General features: G+C 38.8%; 2 protein-coding genes across 2 annotated transcripts in view; one reads left to right on the plus strand and one right to left on the minus strand.

Annotated features, from left to right (window-relative positions):
- ZFPL1 (zinc finger protein like 1) overlaps positions 1–22648 on the minus strand; it is a 24372-nt gene extending 1724 nt beyond the window's left edge. The window contains exons 1-7 of the mRNA XM_053688875.1: positions 22495–22648; positions 11192–11303; positions 9449–9560; positions 2182–2375; positions 1750–1825; positions 652–819; positions 1–11 (exon numbers count right to left, since the gene is read on the minus strand). The exon at positions 1–11 is cut by the window's left edge and continues 113 nt beyond it. Of these exons, the coding sequence (XP_053544850.1) occupies positions 1–11; positions 652–819; positions 1750–1825; positions 2182–2375; positions 9449–9560; positions 11192–11293 (663 nt within the window). The 5' untranslated portion in view covers positions 11294–11303; positions 22495–22648. The remainder of the gene's footprint in view (positions 12–651; positions 820–1749; positions 1826–2181; positions 2376–9448; positions 9561–11191; positions 11304–22494) is intronic.
- Positions 22649–22713: 65 nt separating this feature from the next.
- The window catches only part of CDCA5 (cell division cycle associated 5), a 48013-nt gene continuing 43226 nt past the window's right edge, over positions 22714–27500 (plus strand). Inside the window, exon 1 of the mRNA XM_053688876.1 lies at positions 22714–22996. Within this exon, the coding sequence (XP_053544851.1) occupies positions 22942–22996 (55 nt within the window). The 5' untranslated portion in view covers positions 22714–22941. The remainder of the gene's footprint in view (positions 22997–27500) is intronic.

Raw genomic sequence — 27500 nt, forward strand, 5'->3', positions numbered from 1 at the left:
GGGGGTAGAAACTAAACAGAAGAGAAAGACAAAAAAAAGTGTAAGTTTTTCTTCCTCATGGTCTGCTCAGCTGCTTAGCACTGTGGTCCCAGCCAACACCGTCTCTGCCCAACTCCCCTTCAGTAATAATCAAGTGGTGGAATCCAGCACAGTCCAATATGGAGACTCACAATGAGCAAGCACCAAAGCTCACAACAGATTATGTGAAAAACGAAGAGTGGTCTCCAATGATGCAAAAAACAACTTTATTCAGTTATCCAGGACAGGATCCATAAAAACACGATGATTCGGGGTCAATACCCCTTAATGATGTGATACATGTGTCATCACCTATCTAAGTAATGAGAATTGTACACCTATATAAGTAATTTGGAGACCACTCTTCGTTTTTCACAACTCCCCCAGTGTCAGCCCCTGCCATCATTTCTGGTCACTTGTTTCCTTTCTCTTGTCAGCTATGTTTCCCTGACAATATTTGTCCTCTCCATAACTGTAATCTTCCTACTCAGACCCTTCCATGAGCATTGCAAGTTCTCACCTTACCTCCTATAGCTTGACACTTTGTGCTGAAACATACTATATGTATCTCCGTCTGCCTGTTTTCTGCTTGTCCTTATTAGATGCCAAACCTCTCTGACACTGCTCCCTTACCAGCATTAATGCTGACAGTGTCTCCTGTGTTTTCCCCGATGTGGACAGTGTGATCTTGTGACATGCCTCCATTTGCTCCATGCTGGGCTGTAGAGTGCGGAGCAGAGTTGTAAACAAATCCGGTCTGGGGCGTTATCTCTGAGGTGTCCGACAGGTGGTCTGATGAGGCTGAGAGAAGCAGGAGAACTTGGTTTCAAATACAGATAAAGAAAAATTGCCAGTGCCCACAGTATACACACACATACATGACTACGGGCCTATTGCAAGCCTGAAACGTCGTTGTTTTTCCTATGGACCCAGCAATGAGATAATAAAGATTTTTGCATTAAGATTGAGGCGAAACGGTTAGTAATTTAAACGGAAAGTACTTTATGAACTGTAATTATTTCTAAAGTTCTATTGATTACTGGTATATTTTTTTTTTTGTAAGGTCAGTGTCCCTTTAAAGAGCCATGATACCCGAATGTCGAAACACTTGAAAGTGCTGCAGCATAGCTGTAAAAAGCTGACTAGAAAATATCACCTGAACATCTCTATGTAAAAAAGAAAGATATTTTACCTCAAAATGTCCTAAGTATTCGCACCCCACTGAAAAGGACTTTAAGCAGCAAATCAGTATGCCTGTCCCAGGACAGGCAAAAGAGTGAGCTTCATGCACACTCATCTTATTTCCCTATTCAGTTTAAGGAAGTTTACTATGAAATCTCATGAGAGTTAAGTGAAATCTCAGGAGATCACAGTAAAAGAGTTCATGACCTCAGCACTGCCGATGCTGATTGGCTGCTGTTCATTTCTTCATCTTTTTTACCTGCAGCTGGACAGTAACTGAAAGATAATAACTTTTTACACAGCACTTACTCTGGTGAGCTGAGGACATTTTGAGGTAAAATATCTTCCTTTTTTACATACAGATGCTCAGGTGATATTTTCCTGTCAGCCTTTTACAGTTATGGTGCATCAGTTTCAAGTGATTTAGCAAATGGGTATTATGTCCCTTTAATGTAGATTATAAAGCTATAGCATACACAAATGTGTGACTCTCCTTATATTGATAGTATAGAAGTGTTATCATCATTAGTCTGCCCTATAAACACTTACAATTAACCGCTGACCAATCCCTGTAGTCTGTGACATCATTCGATGCAGTCTCATCAACAGACTCAACCTCTTCAATCTGGTTAAAGTAAGAGAGTAGAAAAAGAGCAAATTGTCAGTGGGTCCCCGAATAACAAGCAGACAAATGACAGTAAGAGTTGTACAAAAAGGTTAAGAACAAAACGAAAGGTAATAAAAAAAAAAAAAAAAAGACAGACACAGGACAGGAGGAACAGGGGACAAGATAAGTAAAAAAGAATAGAGAAACGAAATGAATCAAAAACTAGTTAGAAAAAAGAAATGTTGTGAAAAAGAGACAAAAGGAAAGTGAATCATATAGAAAAAGATATCGTGGAACAGACAGTACAGAAAACAACAGTCTAAATTTATGAGAGGTTGTGCATAAAATTGAGCTTTTCCACTCAAGTATCTCACCAAAGGGAGGCCGAGCCCAGCCCTTGCCCAGTTTACAGTAGAGAGCTTCTCTCTAAGGCTAGTGGCTACAGGACCAGCCTGATTAGGGGAGGGGAAAACAGGTCCTTGGCAGGTGGGACAGCGATACCCAGCAGGTGCTGTGTTTGGAGGCAGCTGAGAAGCCATGTCGTTAAGGCAGGACCAGTGAAAAAGATCTGCAATGAAAGAAGATACAAATGTTACATTGGAGAAGTAACACGTCCTTAGCAGACTTGGATCTCTTGTAATATATTTACACTCGGTAACACTCTGTGTCTTCACGTAGACACGTTAGCTCTTTATCACAATATCTACTTTCCTGGGTCTCTATATCATGTTCCTGGCTCGCCAAATCCTGCTCATGAAACCACAATACCAAACTGTGATCATTCTAACTGATTCTAGTATTCTCAGATGAGCTGAATTGTGTCCAGCACTACAAATGTCAAACTCATTCTTGTGCAATATTCTTGAGGTCTAAAACAATAGATTTCTTATAATGTAAATCAGTGACACCGAGCACACAGGGGCTGCACAGCAATATTTTACAAGCCTTACGGGCCGGAAATTAAATTACAATTACTAAACGCACAAATAAAATGTTCAGTGGAATAGGGCCAGATTTTAGGTTGCAGGGTACCCTCTATATCCTGTTCTCCACTCCAGAAGTCACCAAGGTACATGTGTGTGTATATTATATATATATATATATATATATATATATATATATACATACATATATACCGTCCCTTAATCACAGGATATACCCTCCCAAGGTCGTCCCAAGGTCGTCTGCCTGGGTGCAGTGATGTTTTAAATATCTCCAATACAAATAACAGCACTCTCAGGTCTTTCGTTAAAGTGAGAACAGCAAAAGTCTCTTTTTTTTATTGAAACGTTTTCAAGGAGCTTGTCCCCGTCATCAGCATAACAAACATGTGAAACACAACTTGTATTTATATTAACATACCAAAACCATCAATGACAAAAAACCTGTGTACCTCTTAGTGCCCCAGAATAAACCGCCAAACACTCGTGAATGGAACGCACTGTGCGTTCCAGTGGTTTGCAACCGGAAGTGTCTCATGTCACATGACTTCCGGTCTATGATTTTTTTACACATTCTCCGTGTAAATTAATATTGATTCTCAGATCTTAATCTGATATGTGAGCTATGTGTAGTAAATTATTATTATATCCCTGTGACCTTCTTCAGGTGTTGTAATTAGCCTACTTTTCAACGATTCTTTTGTATACCTCACACCCTACGTTTTTGTTATAGGCTTATTACGTAAATGTAAATACTTTATCTCTGCAATAGCCAATCTTTTTGTATTCTACTTGGTGTATGTGTGCCTGTATGTGGGTAACTGTTCTGTGTGCATTACTATGGTCTTCTGTGTGAGCGCATATTCATGCCTTTTTTCTTGGACCATTTGTTTATCTGGGTTGCCTTGGTTACCCTGTAACGCCTTCTTTGAGCATTCTATGTACCTTACAATGTCTGCTCGGCGTTATTTTTTTATTAAGGCATAATATGTGCTTCTTTATTGTATCTATTATCTGTTATAGACCCCTATCTTAACCATTCACCACACTACATCTTATTTACATTATCGTTCTCCCCACTATTTACATATTTGTCTCTTGCTCCCAGTTAAGTGGGTATCCCAAGTTACTCTTGATTAGCCTGTTCTGACCATTGATCATGTCTACCCAGAGATAAACTAAAAATAACTTAAACATAACATAAATTATTTACATACATGCTCTTAGCATATAATTACAGAATCAAATTTTGCTATCTATGTATCATATATGTTGAAATATCATCTTAATGCTGGTTATTTATCACCTTCTCTTATGTTTTAATAGTTCATGTGTATTTTTCTAAGATTTGCTCTTGTGTGGGCTCTCTTGAATTTATCCCTCTAAGGATTCGCTCTTCTTCTAAAGTCCTGTGTATCAGATCTGTATTTCTTTGATTTCCATTCCTATGTTTATTTGTTACTTTTTTCCATCTTTTCTGGATTTAGATGGTATCCTTGTTTGTAGTTTCTTTTTATTCCAATTGGCTACTGTCTATGTAGGTTTTGGGAGTGGTTATATAGTGGTAACTTGCCTGATATGTGTCTTATCCCAAGAGTAGTGGAAGTCACTCTCGTGTCCCCCCTTACTCTGATCATAGGATTATGATTGGGACACTACCCCCCTTGGGGTCTGTGTCCCTATCCATCCTTGATACGGTGCACAATATCTTAATGGCGTACCTTTGTTTGTATCTCCTACCTATATCAGTGCCTTAAAGTCTGGTGCCGAGTTGAGCCCCCCTGGATGTATTGTTCCCAATCTGTACATCCATTCTGCCTCTCTTCTGAGCAGGGCTTTATTACGGTCCCCTCCTCTCTCCAGCTGGGGGACATGGTCAATTAGAATGTATCTAATACTGGATACTTGATGTTGTTTTTGTGTACAGTGTCTGGCTACAGGTTGGTCAGACTCTCCTGTGTCAAGTGCCACACGTATCGCCCGCCTATGGTTGGCCATTCTTTCACGTAATGTTCCACTGGTCTTTCCAATGTAGAATCGGGCACATGGGCAAAAGAGTAGATAGATTACGTGTGTTGTATTGCACGATAAGGAATGCTTGATGTGATACACTTGGTTGGTGTGCGGGTGGTGAAAGGTCTTGGTAGTTATCAGGCCGTTACATTTGGTACAGCCTAAGCATCTGTATGAGCCTTTGATGTTAATCTTTTCTTTATTCAGATAGCATCTTTTGGGGTCTGTTTTTACCAGCAGATCTCTTAGATTCGTGCCCCTCCGGTATGCAATCATGGGTGTAAGATTGTGTGCAAATCTTAGTTTAGGGTCCGATTGTACCACTGGCCAGTGTTTTCTCAGGATGTTACCAGCCTCAGTGGTGTTGGGTGAAAATGTAGTAGCCATTATGAGCCTATTGGATGGTTCTTTTGTATTTTCTTTGTATATAAGGGTCTCCTGTGTGTGTGGTAGTACTTCTTGTAGGATTGTATCTATTGTGCTCCTCTTGTACCCCCGTTGTATGAATTTGTCCCTCATATATTGAAGTTGGGAGACCCCTGTGGCTTTACTTGTATTGTTACGTATTACTCGCATCATTTGTGATTTAATGATTCCTTTGAGTAGAGCTGGTGGGTGGCAGCTATTTGCACATAGAATGGAGTTCCTATCGGTAGGTTTGTAGTAAAGTGTGGTACCTAATGTGCCATTTTGTATGTAAACATTAAGGTCCAAAAAATGTATTTCAGTTTCACTGTGTGTTATTTTGAACCTCACCGGTGTGTCTGTGCTGTTCATGTATTCAAACCATTCCAGTAATGTGTGTTGTCCTCCCCTCCAAATTAAAAAGACATCATCTATATATCTTACATAGAATATTATAGATGTTATATCCTTATTGCAAAGGAATGTCTTTTCAAAATCAGACATGTAGATGTTGGCATAGGATGGGGCCATATTAGACCCTATCGCCGTGCCCGATGTCTGCAGGTAGTACTGAGTCTCAAAGCGAAAATAGTTATGTGTAAGGCAGAATTGCATAAGTGTCATGAGGTATTCAATCGGGGGTCCCTCATAATCTGTGTCTTCAATGAGGTGGTTCCTAACCGCTGTTAGTCCTTTGTCATGAGGGATGATGGTGTAGAGACTGTTGACATCCAGGGTAACCAGGATGTCCCCAGTCTCCACAGCAACATCCCTCAATTGGCGTATGAGATCATTTGTGTCAGCGATATAAGAAGTGATTTTTTTCACTGTTGGTTGCAGCAATATATCGAGTAGTTGTGCCACTGGCTGCGTCATGGATTGTACCGCCGACACAATTGGTCACCCTGGTGGTCTTTCCATGGTTTTGTGGATTTTGGGCGTGGTGTATAATATCGGGACTTGTGTCGGCGGTACAATCCATGACGCAGCCAGTGGCACAACTACTCGATATATTGCTGCAACCAACAGTGAAAAAAATCACTTCTTATATCGCTGACACAAATGATCTCATACGCCAATTGAGGGATGTTGCTGTGGAGACTGGGGACATCCTGGTTACCCTGGATGTCAACAGTCTCTACACCATCATCCCTCATGACAAAGGACTAACAGCGGTTAGGAACCACCTCATTGAAGACACAGATTATGAGGGACCCCCGATTGAATACCTCATGACACTTATGCAATTCTGCCTTACACATAACTATTTTCGCTTTGAGACTCAGTACTACCTGCAGACATCGGGCACGGCGATGGGGTCTAATATGGCCCCATCGTATGCCAACATCTACATGTCTGATTTTGAAAAGACATTCCTTTGGAATAAGGATATAACATCTATAATATTCTATGTAAGATATATAGATGATGTCTTTTTAATTTGGAGGGGAGGACAACACACATTACTGGAATGGTTTGAATACATGAACAGCACAGACACACCGGTGAGGTTCAAAATAACATACAGTGAAACTGAAATACATTTTTTGGACCTTAATGTTTACATACAAAATGGCACATTAGGTACCCCACTTTACTACAAACCTACCGATAGGAACTCCATTCTATGTGCAAATAGCTGCCACCCACCAGCTCTACTCAAAGGAATCATTAAATCACAAATGATGCGAGTAATACGTAACAATACAAGTAAAGCCACAGGGGTCTCCCAACTTCAATATATGAGGGACAAATTCATACAACGGGGTACAAGAGGAGCACAATAGATACAATCCTACAAGAAGTACTACCACACACACAGGAGACCCTTATATACAAAGAAAATACAAAAGAACCATCCAATAGGCTCATAATGGCTACTACATTTTCACCCAACACCACTGAGGCTGGTAACATCCTGAGAAAACACTGGCCAGTGGTACAATCGGACCCTAAACTAAGATTTGCACACAATCTTACACCCATGATTGCATACCGGAGGGGCACGAATCTAAGAGATCTGCTGGTAAAAACAGACCCCAAAAGATGCTATCTGAATAAAGAAAAGATTAACATCAAAGGCTCATACAGATGCTTAGGCTGTACCACATGTATCGGCCTGATAACTACCAAGACCTTTCACCACCCGCACACCAAGTGTATCACATCAAGCATTCCTTATCGTGCAATACAACACACGTAATCTATCTACTCTTTTGCCCATGTGCCCGATTCTACATTGGAAAGACCAGTGGAACATTACGTGAAAGAATGGCCAACCATAGGCGGGCGATACGTGTGGCACTTGACACAGGAGAGTCTGACCAACCTGTAGCCAGACACTGTACACAAAAACAACATCAAGTATCCAGTATTAGATACATTCTAATTGACCATGTCCCCCAGCTGGAGAGAGGAGGGGACCGTAATAAAGCCCTGCTCAGAAGAGAGGCAGAATGGATGTACAGATTGGGAACAATACATCCAGGGGGGCTCAACTCGGAACCAGACTTTAAGGCACTGATATAGGTAGGAGATACAAACAAAGGTACGCCATTAAGATATTGTGCACCGTATCAAGGATGGATAGGGACACAGACCCCAAGGGGGGTAGTGCCCCAATCATAATCCTATGATCAGAGTAAGGGGGGACACGAGAGTGACTTCCACTACTCTTGGGATAAGACACATATCAGGCAAGTTACCACTATATAACCACTCCCAAAACCTACATAGACAGTAGCCAATTGGAATAAAAAGAAACTACAAACAAGGATACCATCTAAATCCAGAAAAGATGGAAAAAAGTAACAAATAAACATAGGAATGGAAATCAAAGAAATACAGATCTGATACACAGGACTTTAGAAGAAGAGCGAATCCTTAGAGGGATAAATTCAAGAGAGCCCACACAAGAGCAAATCTTAGAAAAATACACATGAACTATTAAAACATAAGAGAAGGTGATAAATAACCAGCATTAAGATGATATTTCAACATATATGATACACAGATAGCAAAATTTGATTCTGTAATTATATGCTAAGAGCATGTATGTAAATAATTTATGTTATGTTTAAGTTATTTTTAGTTTATCTCTGGGCAGACATGATCAATGGTCAGAACAGGCTAATCAAGAGTAACTTGGGATACCCACTTAACTGGGAGCAAGAGACAAATATGTAAATAGTGGGGAGAACGATAATGTAAATAAGATGTAGTGTGGTGAATGGTTAAGATAGGGGTCTATAACAGATAATAGATACAATAAAGAAGCACATATTATGCCTTAATAAAAAAATAACGCCGAGCAGACATTGTAAGGTACATAGAATGCTCAAAGAAGGTGTTACAGGGTAACCAAGGCAACCCAGATAAACAAATGGTCCAAGAAAAAAGGCATGAATATGCGCTCACACAGAAGACCATAGTAATGCACACAGAACAGTTACCCACATACAGGCACACATACACCAAGTAGAATACAAAAAGATTGGCTATTGCAGAGATAAAGTATTTACATTTACGTAATAAGCCTATAACAAAAACGTAGGGTGTGAGGTATACAAAAGAATCGTTGAAAAGTCGGCTAATTACAACACCTGAAGAAGGTCACAGGGATATAATAATAATTTACTACACATAGCTCACATATCAGATTAAGATCTGATAATCAATATTAATTTACACGGAGAATGTGTAAAAAAAATCATAGACCGGAAGTCATGTGACATGAGACACTTCCGGTTGCAAACCACTGGAACGCACAGTGCGTTCCATTCACGAGTGTTTGGCGGTTTATTCTGGGGCACTAAGAGGTACACAGGTTTTTGTCATTGATGGTTTTGGTATGTTAATATAAATACAAGTTGTGTTTCACATGTTTGTTATGCTGATGACGGGGACAAGCTCCTTGAAAACGTTTCAATAAAAAAAAGAGACTTTTGCTGTTCTCACTTTAACGAAAGACCTGAGAGTGCTGTTATTTGTATTGGAGATATATATATATATATATATATATATATATATATATATATATATATATAATTATTATTATTATTATTATTATTATTATTATTATAGGGATGGCTAAAAGTTCATTTTTGGGTTTGCTCCAAGATTTTCCCCATGCCACAAAAGTTAAGCAAACCTTTTTTTTTTTACACTGCCCTAGAGCATCCTAGCCTTGGAAGTGTTGTGTGCAGCATCTGTTGGTTCTTAGCCTGCATTTTTTGCCATTTCCTATTATATGCCATTCTGTGCGCCACCCTAGGTTCCATACCATAACAAACTAGTCTTGTAGTGTCCTTGGAAGAGAGATGGGTGTTACAGAGGCGGCAGTTGGGGTTGAAATCGCTGTCCTGAAGCCATTGTAAGTATGACTGAATGATACACTGTAACAAAAGAAAACTGACATTTATAGGACAGTACAGTAATAACAACAAGAGATATGAAAACAGAAAATGGGTTAAACCTGCAAGGAAATTACTGTTTTTCATCCTGTTTGTCATGAACAACAGAGCTATTCCAATCTTCTCTAACAAACATTCCGGACTAGATGTGGGTGGCAACCAATAGCACCGTGTGCATTATCTTTTGCTTGACCTTGCGCAAACAAAAATGCACAATCTGGCATTGAAACAAAATCCTAAAATATTTTAACCAAAGCATCATAACGCGGCAAAACTTGAATACCGAAGGGAGTACTATAAGTACGCTTATTGTGCGCGAAGTACAATTGGGGCGTTAAGTGTTACGCTTGAGCGCTTACCAAAATACCGCTGTAAAATGTTGTTTTTTTATTACAGCACATAACTGAATGAGGAAATCCATTACTTGCGCACCTCAGTTTGGCGCTAGAGCAATATCTGTTATGAATTTGTTTCCCTTAAAGTGTGCTTAAGGCTGCTCCTTGTCTTCGTCAAAGGGGGGAGCTGCAGGACACCATATATGGTAGGACATTCCATGCCATCCTAACGGCGTTAAAGCGAAGGGATTAAATAACATTGTGCTGAATTTCAGACACCTAACCAAGCCTCAAAGTTTTAGATGTATACTGATGTCTACAGATTCATGCTTGCTCCTGTTTGTGTAATTGGTCTTTCCATGTAGGGAAGGGGGGGGGGGTCTGCTCTTCCTGCTTTTTCAGCCCATTTCAGTGCGTGTCCCAGCCTAACTTCAGTATCAGTGCTAAATTGGGAGCCTCTAAGTAAGTTTTTAAAAGGTTTTAGACTGGATTTTTAGATCAGCATCTGTGCATATTATTCTTTATAGTAGTGTCTATTACATGCAGTTATATGAAAATAGGTGTATACTGTCCCCTTAAGGAAGAATGTAGGAAACTTTTTTACATTAGTAACTATAAAAATGTGGATCAGACAGTTTTTTTTTTTTACCAACTATGTTACTCTCTTCGCTGGCTGTGGTGTGTACGGTATCTGTGAAGACATAATTTGTGTCATACAAGCCACTGCTGACTCTCTGAGAAGGTGTCATGCTTGTATGCTGGTGCACGGGCACTCGCAGGATATGTGCATATGCCGCTGAAAAACAGTAATAACTTTTACTAGATGCATTTTTGCTAATGGAAGTACATTGCAAAAATGTTTCTATTTAAAATGCACCCATGCACATTTGAATTGTGACCTTTCTATCTATTTAATCTAAATGCAAGTAAGGAGGGTGACCATGTTTTTTTTTTTTTTTTTTTGCTTTGTATCTGGATAATATGAAAGGTTGTCCAATAAAAACAAACAATCAATCAGCTTAATCTTGGGTCTTGCATCAAGTATAACGTTTATTGGTCAATACCAACAGAGAAATCACGACAGTAACTCCTGACGCGTTTCGTGTATGTGCTTCTTCAGAGGCTGAAAGGTTGGAAAGAGGACTGAAACTACACTCATGGTAAGCACAGCTAAAGGTTACAGATTACTCTTAGTGGTAACAAACATCTCATCTGTCAAAGCCTTAAGCCCCCCCCAAACCATGTCTTAGTAGAAGTAAACTTGGTTCCAATCCTTACCTTGGCATGGTTGGCCACAACACAGTGTTCACACACGTTCACCCGATGCTCAAAGCAGAACAGGGTTGTCACCTTTCTCTTTGGACACTTGCACAACCCCATGGTGACAGATCTGTAGAAGACAAAGAAAACTTTTGTAATGCTGTGACAGATAAAGTGATGGTACAGACCTTGTAGTTTTCTGCAGTCTTACAATAAATCAACATACTACGTAAGAGTGAAAAAATGTGAATACAGTGTTCCCCCCAAGAACTATTTAATGGGCAAACCACTCGACTCATTTTACTAACCATTCGGCTAAAATTTAAGCTAATATTACAGGAAAATTAACTAATATTCATTATTGGTGTCAAAGTGTCAGAATCTGAATATTCTCAATGTTACATTACAGGAGAGAGGCAAATAAATAATAAAACGTATTACAAAGTTGTTTTACTACAATCTCAAAATCAGTGCTCTCCAGGAACTATTTAATGGGCACACGGCTGATTTTACTGACCCCCTCCTTTTCCACCAAAATGAGCTTATATTAAATGTTTTCAATGTTTTTTTTCTGCAGTGTAGTAATCCTCCTCAACCCTCCCACCTTCCTGATCCCCCCCAATTATCTCTCTAACCCTCCCACTAATTGCAGCCATCTTTAGTACTGGCAGCTGTCTGCCAGTACCTATAAATCATTTTTTTCTTTGGTGTAGCACCCAATCCCTCCCTCTCATATTTTTTCCTGCAGTGTAGGGTCCATTCCCCTCCCTACCCCTCTCTCTGCTGTAGGATCGCCCACCTGCTTTCCCTCCCACACTTCCCGCCAGCACCAGCAGATGACCGTTACAGACGGTGGTGACACACAAAGTGTCAGCATCTGTAACAATCATTCATCTGCCTTCATATGGAACCAGAACACCGGTAGTGCGCTGGTTCCATATGCGGCAGATGCCTGGAGCTCAGGAACTCCAGCTCTCGGCTGTAACTTAACAGCCGGTACTGCTGGAGCTTCCTGCAGCTAGGATGTATATATAAGTCATGCAGTACGATAGGCAAAATACCGAGTACTCATATATATATATATATATATATGTCCATTTGGGTTAAGGGGTTAAGTCAAAATTAAACTTTAAAGTGAAGGTAAACTTTGATGAATGAAAGCCCGTTTTTTTAAATATACTATTAAAAACAAGGGCACTTTCATTTATCAAAGTTTACAAAGCAGCCGTTTTAATTAAAAACTTACCTTTCTTCTTTTCACAGCCAGAGCAGCTTCCCCCTCCTGGAAATCCTCTCTTCACACTTCAGCAATGACTAATCCGGCCTCCTCCAATCACAGCATGGCCTCAGGTAATGACTACCCTGGGGGGAAAAGCCGGATTAGTCATTGCTGATGTGTGAAGAGAGGATTTCCAGGAGGGGGAAGCTGCTCTGGCTGTGAAAAGAAAGAAACAAAGGTAAGTTTTTAATCAAAACGGCTGCTTTGTAAACTTTGATGAATGAAAGTGCCCTTGTTTTTAATAGTATTTATAAAAAACTGGCTTTCATTCACCAAACTCTACCTTCACTTTAATGATTCAGATAGAGCAGTGTCAGGATCCACAATACACTATTGGGAACTAGCTGCTGATTGGTGGCTGGATATACACAGTAGAAATTGTAATAAAACTATACTGCACAACTGTGGAATAAAAAACAAAAAAAAAACACACTATGAAATTAGTATTTATAATACCCAATTCAAAGTGTATTATTTTCCTTATTGTAAAATGAGTTTCCCTGCCTCTGCTAGTGGGCTGAACAGGGGCGTTCCATGGGTGTAGATGAAATTTCTCCACCAGGACCGGAGTATTCTGTTTACATTTTCCCCCTGCAGTTCTCATAGTTTTTTTCTCACAAACTAAAAGGTGGGAAATATACAAAATACTTATAACGCTAATAGAAGAATACATGAATATCAATCAAAACAGGTGATTAACTTCACTCTCCCTGATGAAGTTTCCTGAGCTCCATTACTTGCTATGGGAGACATCTCACAACTCGTAGGGACAGACCCTTTTTTATAGTATTCCCTGAGTGCAGCCCCTGTGAGTGGCAGTGGGTTTTTCCCACCTGACCTGGCAACATTTTTAGAATCAGGCTCTAAATGTTTGCAGCCCCTATGAAAAATAAGGGGCCATAGTTCTAGGCAAGTATAAGAGCAATAATAACACGTTTAACACATTAAAACATTTTCTTTTTGTACTTTTCTGTGCCTTTAATTCAGTGCTCGACAAATACGGGCGCCTAGGCGCCTTGACATTAACCCCTGGCGCCCAGATTTTGATTCCCCAAAGTGTTCTCCCACTTGTCTCACCTACCGCTGCTAACCGTTATAAGCTGCATCTAAATTTAGCCCCCCGGTGCGGCTGGTTAATTTCTAGGCGCAATCAACTAAACTAAAGGCCCTAGAATGCCGTGCGGGTAGAGGGGGTGTGGTTCTGTTGGCTGTTCACATGAATTGCGCCGCAAAGTGAGTCATCATCTAGGAGGTGAGTGAGTTCTCCTGTCAGTGCGCCCTGTGTGTGAGGCTCATACATGCCCTTCAGCCCTTGCATATATTCATCCTTCCCCGGATTTATTTAAAAAATCATCTCATTGTGCAGGACTCAGGAGGAGGTTACCACCACTGCTAGTAGTGTAAAGATGCCGCACTGCAGCCCGTCCTGTTTGTTTCCAAAGTAGCCAGTTTCATACAGCACTGTGCACAAATAAAGATAGTTCCTATTCCAATGCCTTATTTGTGCACAGTGCGGTATGAAACTGGCTAATTTGGAAACAAACAGGACGGGCTAAAGTGCAGCATCATTCCACTACTAGCAGTGGTGGTAACCTCCTGCACAATGAAATGATTTTTTAAATAAAGCCACAGACTGACAGGGACTGGAGAGGAGTGAATGGGAACTCGTGTTTACATTTTATCTAAAGCAACTGATTATTAAAATACTTTTCAATAAGTAAAGGATCTCTGTTACTGAGCAGTAACGGCAATAGAAGGGTTTAAGAGGGAATACGATTATTGAAAAGCTGTGCTCACTCCGTGATGTCCCTGCTAATATTTCATGCTGTTACTAAGAAATTGCTATATTATTCTGTGAACTAACATAAAAAAGTGCTGCACAAGTTATTTCAGACTCCTATTTGAGAACGTAACAGTAATTGGCTACATTTGTTGCAATTGTGCTCTGGGCAGACAGCCAAAGGAAGCTGCCGAAAAACTGCAATTTATTTTCACTTTTTTTTATTTCCCTCCAATTATTCCTGTATTCCCCCCCCCCCCCCCCCCCCATCTGCCAATGCATTCCAGTATTTCTAGGGCAGTGGAAAAACACAGGAAACATTTGAGGAAAATAGGGAAATCAAGTAATGAAAATATACTGCAAAGTTTTTTTTTTTTAAACTTAATGGCAAATGTGTTGTAAAAATCAAACTTTGCAATGGCCTTTCATTATTTGATATCCCTATTTAACTCCAAATTTCCCTGTGTTTTTTCCACTGCCCTAGAAATAGTGTAATTCTACATTCTACACAGTGATTGCTGGAAAAGTTTATTTTTATAATCAATCATATTACATCTCTCTCCTCCTAGTTGTACTACAATCTGTTTACTGTCTTCATGTGCACTGTTAAAGTGGTCTTGTTTTAAAACTGTTTTGTTGTGATTTATGAAATTTTCTCTAGCCTCTTTATGCTTTCATACACACAAATATATATATTGCAGCAAAGCCAAACAAGCCGAAATTAATCAGTTTAACCAGACCTGAGCTATCGAGCAGATTTCAAAGGAACAAGATCTTCCTGTCTATAACTCAGTCCAGATTGGAATGCATAGAAAGAACTGTTTGCAGAAAAATGCAAGTGAAGTCTGTGTTGTGTGATTATTTTATTAGGTTTATAATGCTGTTTAGCAAATGTTTTTGTTCATTTATACCTGTATATTCTGTGTTGTGTGATTATTTTATTAGGTTTATAATGCTGCCTAGCATTTAAAATCTTCATTTCAAAGCTTTTAAAATAATGTATTAGGTGTTACTTATGACAATTTTAAGAGGGGCCTGGAACCTATCTCCCTTACTTCCCATTGACTTACATTATAAACCGTGTTTCAATTTACAACCATTCCTTCTGGAACCTAACCCCGGCGTAAACTGAGGGATATATAGATATATATATATATATATATATATATATATATATATATATATATATATATATATATATATATATATATATATATATATATATATATACATATACATACACAGGGAGTGCAGAATTATTAGGCAAGTTGTATTTTTGAGGATTAATTTTATTATTGAACAACAACCATGTTCTCAATGAACCCAAAAAACTAATTAATATCAAAGCTGAATAGTTTTGGAAGTAGTTTTTAGTTTGTTTTTAGTTATAGCTATTTTAGGGGGATATCTGTGTGTGCAGGTGACTATTACTGTGCATAATTATTAGGCAACTTAACAAAAAACAAATATTTACCCATTTCAATTATTTATTTTTACCAGTGAAACCAATATAACATCTCAACATTCACAAATATACATTTCTGACATTCAAAAACAAATCAGTGACCAATATAGCCACCTTTCTTTGCAAGGACACTCAAAAGCCTGCCATCCATGGATTCTGTCAGTGTTTTGATCTGTTCACCATCAACATTGCGTGCAGCAGCAACCACAGCCTCCCAGACACTGTTCAGAGAGGTGTACTGTTTTCCCTCCTTGTAAATCTCACATTTGATGATGGACCACAGGTTCTCAATGGGGTTCAGATCAGGTGAACAAGGAGGCCATGTCATTAGATTTTCTTCTTTTATACCCTTTCTTGCCAGCCACGCTGTGGAGTACTTGGACGCGTGTGATGGAGCATTGTCCTGCATGAAAATCATGTTTTTCTTGAAGGATGCAGACTTCTTCCTGTACCACTGCTTGAAGAAGGTGTCTTCCAGAAACTGGCAGTAGGACTGGGAGTTGAGCTTGACTCCATCCTCAACCCGAAAAGGCCCCACAAGCTCATCTTTGATGATACCAGCCCAACCAGTACTCCACCTCCACCTTGCTGGCATCTGAGTCGGACTGGAACTATCTGCCCTTTACCAATCCAGCCACGGGCCCATCCATCTGGCCCATCAAGACTCACTCTCATTTCATCAGTCCATAAAAACTTAGAAAAATCAGTCTTGACATATTTCTTGGCCCAGTCTTGACGTTTCAGCTTGTGTGTCTTGTTCAGTGGTGGTCGTCTTTCAGCCTTTCTTACCTTGGCCATGTCTCTGAGTATTGCACACCTTGTGCTTTTGGGCACTCCAGTGATGTTGCAGCTCTGAAATATGGCCAAACTGGTGGCAAGTGGCATCTTGGCAGCTGCACGCTTGACTTTTCTCAGTTCAGGGGCAGTTATTTTGCGCCTTGGTTTTTCCACACGCTTCTTGCGACCCTGTTGACTATTTTGAATGAAACGCTTGATTGTTCGATGATCACGCTTCAGAAGCTTTGCAATTTTAAGAGTGCTGCATCCCTCTGCAAGATATCTCACTATTTTTGACTTTTCTGAGCCTGTCAAGTCCTTCTTTTGACCCATTTTGCCAAAGGAAAGGAAGTTGCCTAATAATTATGCACACCTGATATAGGGTGTTGATGTCATTAGACCACACCCCTTCTCATTACAGAGATGCACATCACCTAATATGCTTAAAGTGAAGGTCAATTTTTCTTATATACTATACTTATTTTAATAAAGAATGTTTAATTTATTTTAATCGCTTATTTCATATGTCCCAAAAAATATTCCTATACATATAAATAGTTTATTTATTATACCTCCGTTTTTGCCTTATCCTCCGCCCCCTCCACACTTCCTTATTCGATTGTGTTGACGTTGCTTTGTAGTTTCGAAGAGGACTACGCTCGTCCACCCGCGATCGTTTTGCACTGCGCATGCGTATCCTCCGATCCACGGCGCATGCGTTCCATAGGTGCCATAAATAACGTTCCAAATTCTGGGCACGGCTGACAGCTGCAGTGGCATGGGAGCAGGTATACTGTCAGCAACAATGAGCACCGACACTGTGCTGACGAATCAATGTAAATAGTGTTAGAACAGAAAACGCATGCGCGTTACATGAACGAGCATGCCGATGATGATGCGCTGTTTCTATAAACGCATGCGCATAGGGTAACGATGACGAAAGGGAAAAGGGGCTGGACGCCATGGGGTTAAAATACCAATAGGACATCAAATATGTCAATCACAGAATGTTGTATGGCGGGCGGATTGTGAAGCATCAACGGAGCGGGTACAACAAGTGAAAAATAAAGGTTATTATTGTTTTTTAATATATTTTGGTGAATGAACATCATATTGATTTTTTAGTATACATTGAAATATGCGATCCTGGACGGCAGAATTGACCTTCACTTTAATTGGTAGTAGGCTTTCGAGCCTATACAGCTTGGAGTAAGTCAACATGCATAAAGAGGATGATGTGGTCAAAATACTCATTTGCCTAATAATTCTGCACTCCCTGTATATATATATATATATATATATATATATATATATATATATATATATATATATATATATATATATATATATATATATATATATATATATATATATATATATATATATATACATATATACTTGCACTCACTGGATTTTTAGAAAAGGTGCTTTATTTAGCACAAAAAAGTGACGTCTCTGGGATCAATCACCCCTTCATCAGGGTCTGATGAAGGGGTGATTGATCCCCGAAACGTCACTTTTTTTGTGCTAAAGTGACGTTTCGGGGATCAATCACCCCTTCATCAGGGTCTGATGAAGGGGTGATTGATCCCCGCAACGTCACTTTTTTGTGCTAAATAAAGCACCTTTTCTAAAAATCCAGTGAGTGCAAGTTTCACCTATTCTGTAACAAACCGACCTGCACCCTGGTAGATGCCTTTTACGTGAGAGTGCGCTTTCTCTGCTTTATTTTATATATATATATATATATATATATATATATATATATATATATATATATATATATATATATATATATATATATATATATATATACATATATACTTGCACTCACTGGATTTTTAGAAAAGGTGCTTTATTTAGCACAAAAAAGTGACGTCTCTGGGATCAATCACCCCTTCATCAGGGTCTGATGAAGGGGTGATTGATCCCCGAAACGTCACTTTTTTTGTGCTAAAGTGACGTTTCGGGGATCAATCACCCCTTCATCAGGGTCTGATGAAGGGGTGATTGATCCCCGCAACGTCACTTTTTTGTGCTAAATAAAGCACCTTTTCTAAAAATCCAGTGAGTGCAAGTTTCACCTATTCTGTAACAAACCGACCTGCACCCTGGTAGATGCCTTTTACGTGAGAGTGCGCTTTCTCTGCTTTATTATATATATATATATATATATATATATATATATATATATATATATATATATATATATATATATATATATATATATATATATATATATATATATATATATATATATATATATATATATATATATATATATATATATATATATATATATATATATATATATATATATATACATATATACTTGCACTCACTGGATTTTTAGAAAAGGTGCTTTATTTAGCACAAAAAAGTGACGTCTCTGGGATCAATCACCCCTTCATCAGGGTCTGATGAAGGGGTGATTGATCCCCGAAACGTCACTTTTTTTGTGCTAAAGTGACGTTTCGGGGATCAATCACCCCTTCATCAGGGTCTGATGAAGGGGTGATTGATCCCCGCAACGTCACTTTTTTGTGCTAAATAAAGCACCTTTTCTAAAAATCCAGTGAGTGCAAGTTTCACCTATTCTGTAACAAACCGACCTGCACCCTGGTAGATGCCTTTTACGTGAGAGTGCGCTTTCTCTGCTTTATTATATATATATATATATATATATATATATATATATATATATATATATATATATATATATATACACACACATACATACATATATATATATATATATATATATATATATATACATATATACACACACACACACACATATATACATACACACAGAAAATACCTGGCTCCTAGATTTTTGGGCTGGCTCCTAGATTTTGAACATATTTGTCAAGCACTGCTTTAATTGTACCTTTAAGTCCCATGGACCCTAAATCAGATCAGCCTGACAAGGCAGCAGGTAAAGAATCTGATGTACAAACCAGCCGGAGTGAATATTATGGGTAAATTATTTAAAGGAACAAGTTAATGTAATTATATATTGTTAGAGTGTTTTATTATTGCAGAGTGGTCCCTAGGTAACGCCCACATTGCATACAAAACACAGTATAGCAGGTTGTGTTTAGTTTCATCGCTGTCAAAAGGTATTCTAGCTAAAGACACAGTAAAGTCAAAATTAAACTTTTATTATTAAGATACACAATGTAATTTTTTTTTTTAGTTTAATTCTATTATATTTGCTTCATTCTCTTAGTATCATTTACTGAAGGAGCAGCAATGCACTACTGGGAGTTAGCTGAGCCAACAACAAGAGGCATATATATGCAGCCATCAATCAGCAGCTAGCTCCCAGTAGTGCATTGCTGCTCCTGAGCTTACCTAGGTTTACTCTTAAACACAGGATATCAATAGTACAAAGGAAATTTGACAACAGAAGTAAATTGGAAAGTTATTTAAAATTGCGTGAAAGTTTAATGTTGAATTTACTGTCAAATAAAATACAAAAGTCTCAGCACAACCAATATCCTGACTGTTCCCATGTGACAATTAAAGACTATTGAACTGCACTAATGATTGATTAAGCCCCTGCGAAGGGGTTAATATACAGCAGACGTACCGCTTGGGGCCCGCAGAGCTCTGCTGGTCTAGAGTTTAAAACGCTGCTGATCCAATCAGCAGCACTAGTCACATGATGTGTAACTAGCATTGCTGATTGGATTGCTGATGGGGGGGGTTAACAGGTAGAGAGGTGCAGGGTTGCTAGTCTTAAAAATTAATGTTTTAACAAATCTTAACATAACATTTTCCCGACTATTATGGCCATTTAATTAATTCATTATTGACTGCCAAATATCTTTTTCTACTCAAAGGAAGATTAAACAGTAAATAAATGGTAGTTATAGTGATATATTCAAAGCAAAGATTAGCCTGAGAACAGTAAATAGAAATATTTTTAAAAATGATATAAATATTGAAGACATAAGTCATATTGGAACCTAGGTTTTCCCCTTTTTATCTCTTCTGCTGAGGACATTTAGAGACAGATATAAAACAAACAATAAAAGAGAGTGTGCAAACAATAAAAGTGTGATCTGGTTTATTAACACGAGAACTGAGAATACAAAAGACTGTTAACATTGTCATAAAGACACAAAAGAAAACAGACACAAAATGACACTTGAAACAAATAAAAAAAGTGTTTAAAAAATACCAATATGAAACTGTTCCAAAGCAAGGTATAGTGGAAGGTTCCGTGTCAACGTGCATTTGATAAATTAGTTATTGTGCAATTTACAAATGTTTTGAAATTGATTTTAATTTGAAAACCCATTAGGTGCTCTTTGGAAGAGATATATATATATATAGATATATATATATATATATATATATATATATATATATATATATATATATATATATATATATATATATATATATATATATATATACATACACACACACACATATACACACACACTGTATATACATACACACACACATATGCATACATACATATCACTCATGTCATTGGCTCACACGTTGTGTTCAAATAGCTCCCAGTAGTGCATTGCTACTTCTTCAACAAAAGATATCCAACGAACAAAGCAAATTAGAAAACAGAAGTAAATTGGAAAGTTTAAAACTGTATGCTCTAGAGTCTATGTGAATCTAGGGTTGCCACATTGGCCATGTTTTCCAGGACACTTGATGAGTTACACATGCTGCAGGGTAAGCAGGGCGGGACATGTATTGTGCCTCCTGAGAAGCAAATGAATAGTAATGATGAACAGCACAATACATGTCTCTGCACACCCTACAACATGTGTAACTCATAAGTGTCCAAGAAAACTTGGCCGAGGTGGCAACCGTATGTTAATCATGAATGACAAGATTGCGGTTTCATGTCCCTTTAAATTGACTTTGATCCCTTGGTATCCTTTAGAAACATAGAAACATAGATATTGACGGCAGATAAGAGCCATAGGCCCAGCAAGTCTGCCCGACCTTACCTAACAGTATAAACTTATCTAGTTCGTAGGATAGCCCTATGCTTGTCCCATGCATTTTTAAAGTCCCCCACAGTGTTTGTTGCTACTACCTCTTGAGGAAGTATATTCCATAAATCAATCACTCTTTCTGTAAAGAAATGCTTCCTCAAATTACTCCTGAATCTACTACCCTTTAGCTTGAGCTCATGACCCCTTGTTCTTGAATTTTCCATTTTATGTAAAATACCCACAGCCTCAGTTTTACTAAACCCTTTAAAGATATTTTGGTTGGCTCAGGATTAGCAATGCACTACTACAGAGCTCACAAATGTCCCTATTTGAGAGGTAGTCCTTGATTCTGAGCTGTGTCCCACTCACAAACTTCCTAGACACGCCCACAAACTGCCCCAACACAGTCCCACTGACTACGAAGAAATGGCCATAACCCCACACACTATTTGCTCATGATCCGCACTTTCTGACACAGACTCTCTCACAAAATGACAAAGGGACCCTCCTCAACCTCCAGGCTCTTTAATTCCTAGCCACAAATATTGGGAGTTATGCTACTGGGAGCTAGCTAGTGATTTGTAGCTACGCACGTCCCTTGTCATTGTCTCATTAGATGTGTTCTGATAACTCCCAGTAGTGCCTTGCTGCTATGGCTCTGACTTAGATTGTGTGTACACATCACATTTTCAAGCTAAAATTTAGCTGGGATATATATTTTAAGATGGGATGTGGTCTATAAGTAAATTTCCTGCCAGACGATATTTACTACTTCCATGTTTGTTTATTGACAGGCTCTAAATAACAAGTTATGCCATGTACCCCAAATAGCAAATAATATATTAAATAAAGTGTACAAAATCTAAATTTAGTCACCAGGATACAATGACTTGCCCAGGAAAGAGGAAACTCCTCAATTCCTATATTATCCTGTGGAGCCAACTCACTCAGGTGTGTAAGGCTGCTATTTAGTGATCCCTCAATAGCCTGTCTCAGGGATAAGGTGATAATGCTCCCTCACCTCAGTAAACACCTCACACTCACCTACAGCGGTCCTTTTATCTCTCCTCTCGTTCAGAATTCACCTTCTATTCAGTGTCCTCCTATTTCCTCTCTATGCCATCTTCACAAATTCTTCTTGCCACGTCTCTTCCGGGTGACACTGACAACCGCGCTCCTTTTGCCGTCACTTCCGCCACTTCCGCCACACACAACATGGCGGTCGCGTAAATTTTGCGTCACTTCCGCTTCCGGAGACAGAGAGCGGGCGCGGGACATTTGAACAAGACGTCGACTGGAGTTTCAGCGCTAGAATCTGAGGAATTTGGATTTGTACACAGGGGCGGTGTATAGTAGTCATGGGCCGGTAGGTGGGCTCCGTGTATAGTAAGTGGTAGGTTATGGTGCCATAGAGGTCCGGGCACCAGTGAGTAGCCAGAGGGGACACATACGTTATTTTACAAGGTCAGCTGCGCTATTTGAGTTGCTGTCATGTCCGAGAAGAAAAGGGGGAGCGGCGCTGAGAGGAGAAAGTCTACAGAGGAAGGTAATAACAGATCTTGCTAAATAGTCCATATTATATAATTAGTTTGCTCATGTGGTGACGATGGCGGCAGACAAACAAGTCTATTGTAATAACGCTTGTACCTTTATTGTAGGACTCTGAAGGAGTTAATCATAAGTTTAATGTTCTGTATATGTGGTGAGCACTCGTTAGGTGTGTGCACAGTATAGCTGGTGATAAATAGTAACACAGGCAAAATAAAATATTCTGTAATTTGTTAGAGCCTTATATTATTATACTATAGATTGTATATAATTATGTGTTTAACTCCTGCAAAGTCAGCTGCAGAGCAACAATGCACTAGTGGGACCTAGCTGAGCCAATGACAAGAGGCACCAATAACCATCTAGCTCCCAGTGCGTTATTGCTTTGGATCTGGTTTTATAAGGTGTGTGTGTGTGTGTGTATATATATATATATATATATATATATATATATACACACACAAGGATTGACAAAACATTTTGGCTCCTAGATTTTGACCATTAATAATTATGACTATATGAGTATGGTATATCAATATAATCTGATTTTTAAAAGAACATCTTGGCAATTTAAAGAGCTGGATAATAGACTTAATTTAATGGACGATGTAAATGCCGGAACGGAACAGGCCTTTTATGAAGGAAATTGATTCAAAATATAATGGGATGTGTTAGACTCTTGAGAACAATTTTAGGAAAAATAATCTTTGTGATATAATTAATTAACCCTTTAACTACCAAAATAGTGTCTGGAACCAAACCTAACAGCCCGGTACAGCACCTTCTTATAAAACCAGATACACCAAATTCACAAGTAACCAATGACTAAATATAATAAGTGTAATCAGCCACAAACCATCCACAGAAACCACATTTCAATGCCTGAAAAGTGACGGAACGCCACCTTACCAGCAAACTAGAATACATCAAATTCACCAGTCACGCATTGCTAAATGTAATGAGTGTAATCAGCCACAAAGCATCCACAGAAACCTCTTTATAATATCTGTTCCGGCATGTAATACACTTTTTCATTAAAAGTAATCGAACGGCACCTTCCCAACAACATATACAGACCAAATTCACCAGACACACATAACTAGATAAAATAAGTGTAATCAACCACAAACCATCCACAGAAACCACGTTCCAATAAAGGTTCCGGCTTTTAAAACACTTTTTCATGAAAAGTGTCGGAACGGCACCTTCCTTTTAACATATACAGACCAAATTCACCAGCCACACATAACTAGATGTGATAAGTGTAATCAACCACAAACCATCCACAGAAACCACGTTCCAATACCCGTTCCAGCCTGTAAAGCGATTTCTCATGAAAAGTGACGAAACGGCACCTTCCCAGCAAACCAAATTCACCAGTCACATTCAGAGCCTTACACATTAGTAACTATTGGCAATATTTAGGAGCATTGCATAAAATTGAGAACATTATTGGTTAGATAATATTATATAACTGACTAATATATTTCACCTATTATGTGTATGTGGTAAACACAAAGTTGAATTTCTGTTGTGAGCCTTATACTAAATTTGGAATTTTTTAGGAATATTTTTAAGAGCAATGTTTGCACAATTTTAAATGCTATATCTGTTACATAACTATTTGTTTTAACTATTCATTTAGCTATTGTTGTATAAATTTGATTGTTTATACATGGATTCATGTTTTTAACTTATTTGTGTACTCAAATTGTTTATTGTAATCGTTTGATAATATTGCATTTGGTCCAGACCCAGCCTTCGTATAGTTGGCGCTTTGGTATACCTTATTAGTATGTTGTTGATAAGGCGCCGTTCCGTCACTTTTCATGAAAAAGCGTTTTACAGTCTGGAACGGTTATTGGATCGTTGTTTCTGTGGATGGTTTGTGGTTGATTACACTTATCACATCTAGTTATATGTGGCTGGTGAATTTGGTCTGTATATGTTGCTGGGAAGGTGCTGTTCCATCAATTTTCATGAAAAGCGTATTACAGGCTGGAACAGATGGTTTGTGGCTCATTACACTTTATACATTTAGTCATGTGTGACTGGTGAATGTGATGTATCTGGTTTGCTGATAAGGTGCCGTTCCGTCAATTTTCATGAAAATGCGTTTTACAGGTCGGAACGGGTATTGGAACGTGGTTTCTGTGGATGGTTTGTGGTTGATTACACTTATTTTATCTAGTCATGTGTGACTGGTGAATGTGATGTATCTTTTGCTGGGAAGGTGCCGTTCCGTCACTTCTCATGAAAAAGCATATTACAGGCCGGAACAATTATTGAAACATGGTTTCTGTGGATGGTTTGTGGTTGATTACACTTATCACATTTAGTTATGTGGTTTGATGTATCTGGTTTGCTGGGAAGGAGCCGTTCTGTCACTTTCCATGAAAAATCGTTTTAAAGTCCGGAACGGTTATTGGATCGTGGTTTCTGTGGATGGTTTGTGGTTGATTACACTTATCACATCTAGTTATATGTGGCTGGTGAATTTGGTCTGTATATGTTGCTGGGAAGGTGTTGTTCCATCAATTTTCATGAAAAGCGTATTACAGGCTGGAACAGATATCATAATGTGGTTTCTGTGGATGGTTTGTGGCTCATTACACTTTATACATTTAGTCATGTGTCACTGGTGAATGTGATGTATCTGGTTTGCTGATAAGGTGCCGTTCCGTCAATTTTCATGAAAAAGCGTTTTACAGGTCGGAACGGGTATTGGAACGTGGTTTCTGTGGATGGTTTGTGGTTGATTACACTTATTTTATCTAGTCATGTGTGACTGGTGAATGTGATGTATCTTTTGCTGGGAAGGTGCCGTTCTGTCACTTCTCATGAAAAAGCATATTACAGGCCGGAACAATTATTGAAACATGGTTTCTGTGGGATGGTTTGTGGTTGATTACACTTATCACATTTAGTTATGTGGCTGGTGAATTTGGTCTTTATATGTTGTTAAGGTGCCGTTCCGTCACTTTTCATGAAAAAGCGTATTACCGGCCAGAACAGGTATTGGAATGTGGTTTTTGTGGATGGTTTGTGGCTGATTACACTTATCACATCTAGTTATGTTTTGTTGTTGAATTTAGTCTTTACATGTTGCTGGGAAGGTGCCGTTCCATCACTTTTCATGAAAAAGTGTGTTACAGGCCGTAACGGGTTTTGGAACCTGGTTTGTGGTTGATTACACTTATCACATATAGTTATGTGTGACTGGTGAATTTGATGTATCTGGTTTGCTGGGAAGGTGCCGTTCCATCACTTTTCATGAAAAAGTGTATTACAGGCCGGAACCGGTATTGGAACGTGGTTTCTGTGGGTGGTTTGTGGTTGATTACACTTATCACATATTCGTATAGTTGTGTGGCTGGTGAATTTGGACTGTATATGTTGCTGGGAAGCTGCCGTTCCATCACTTTTCATGAAAAAGTGTGCTACAGGCCGGAACGGATATTGGAACGTAGTTTCTGTAGGATGGTTTGTGGTTGATTACACTTATCACATCTAGTTATGTGTGACTGGTGAATATAATGTATCTGGTTTGCTGGGAAGGTGCCGTTCCGTCACTTCATGAAAAATCTTTTACAGGCCGGAATGGGTATTGAAACATGGTTTCTGTGGATGGTTTGTCGTTGATTGCACTTATCACATTTAGTTATATGTGGATGGTTAATGTGGTTTGTATATGTCGTTGAGAAGGTGCCGTTCCGTCACTTTTTTTCATGAAAAATCGCTTTAAAAGCCGTAACCTTTATTGGAACGTGGTTTCTGTGGATGGTTTGTGGTTGATTACACTTATTTTATCTAGTTATGTGTGTCTGGTGAATTTGGTCTGTATATGTTGTTGGGAAGGTGCCGTTCCATTACTTTTAATGAAAAAGTGTATTTCATGCCGGAACAGATATTATTATAAAGAGGTTTCTGTGGATGCTTTGTGGCTGATTACACTCATTACATTTAGCAATGCGTGACTGGTGAATTTGATGTATCTAGTTTGCTGGTAAGGTGCCGTTCCGTCACTTTTCATGAAAAAGTGTATTACAGGCCGGAACCGGTATTGGAACGTGATTTCTGTGGATGGTTTGTGGTTTGATTACACTTATTTAATCTAGTTATGTGTGGCTGGTGAATCTGGTCTGTATATGTTGCTGGGAAGGTGCCGTTCCGTCACTTCTCATGAAAAAGCGTATTACAGGCCAGAACAGGTATTGAAACATGGTTTCTGTGGATGGTTTGTGGTTGATTACACTTATCACATTTAGTTATATGTGGATGGTTAATTTGGTCTGTATATGTTGTTAAGGCGCCGTTCCATCACTTTTCATGAAAGTGTTTTTTTAAAGGCCAAAATAGGTATTGGAATGTGGTTTCTGTGGATGGTTTGTGGTTGATTACTTATTTTATCTAGTTATGTGTGCCTGGTGAATTTGGTCTGTATATGTTGTTGGGAAGGTGCAGTTCCATCACTTTTAATGAAAAAGTGTATTACTGGCCGG

Source organism: Bombina bombina, chromosome 7, assembly GCF_027579735.1.
Source record: "Bombina bombina isolate aBomBom1 chromosome 7, aBomBom1.pri, whole genome shotgun sequence".
NCBI lineage: Eukaryota > Metazoa > Chordata > Amphibia > Anura > Bombinatoridae > Bombina > Bombina bombina.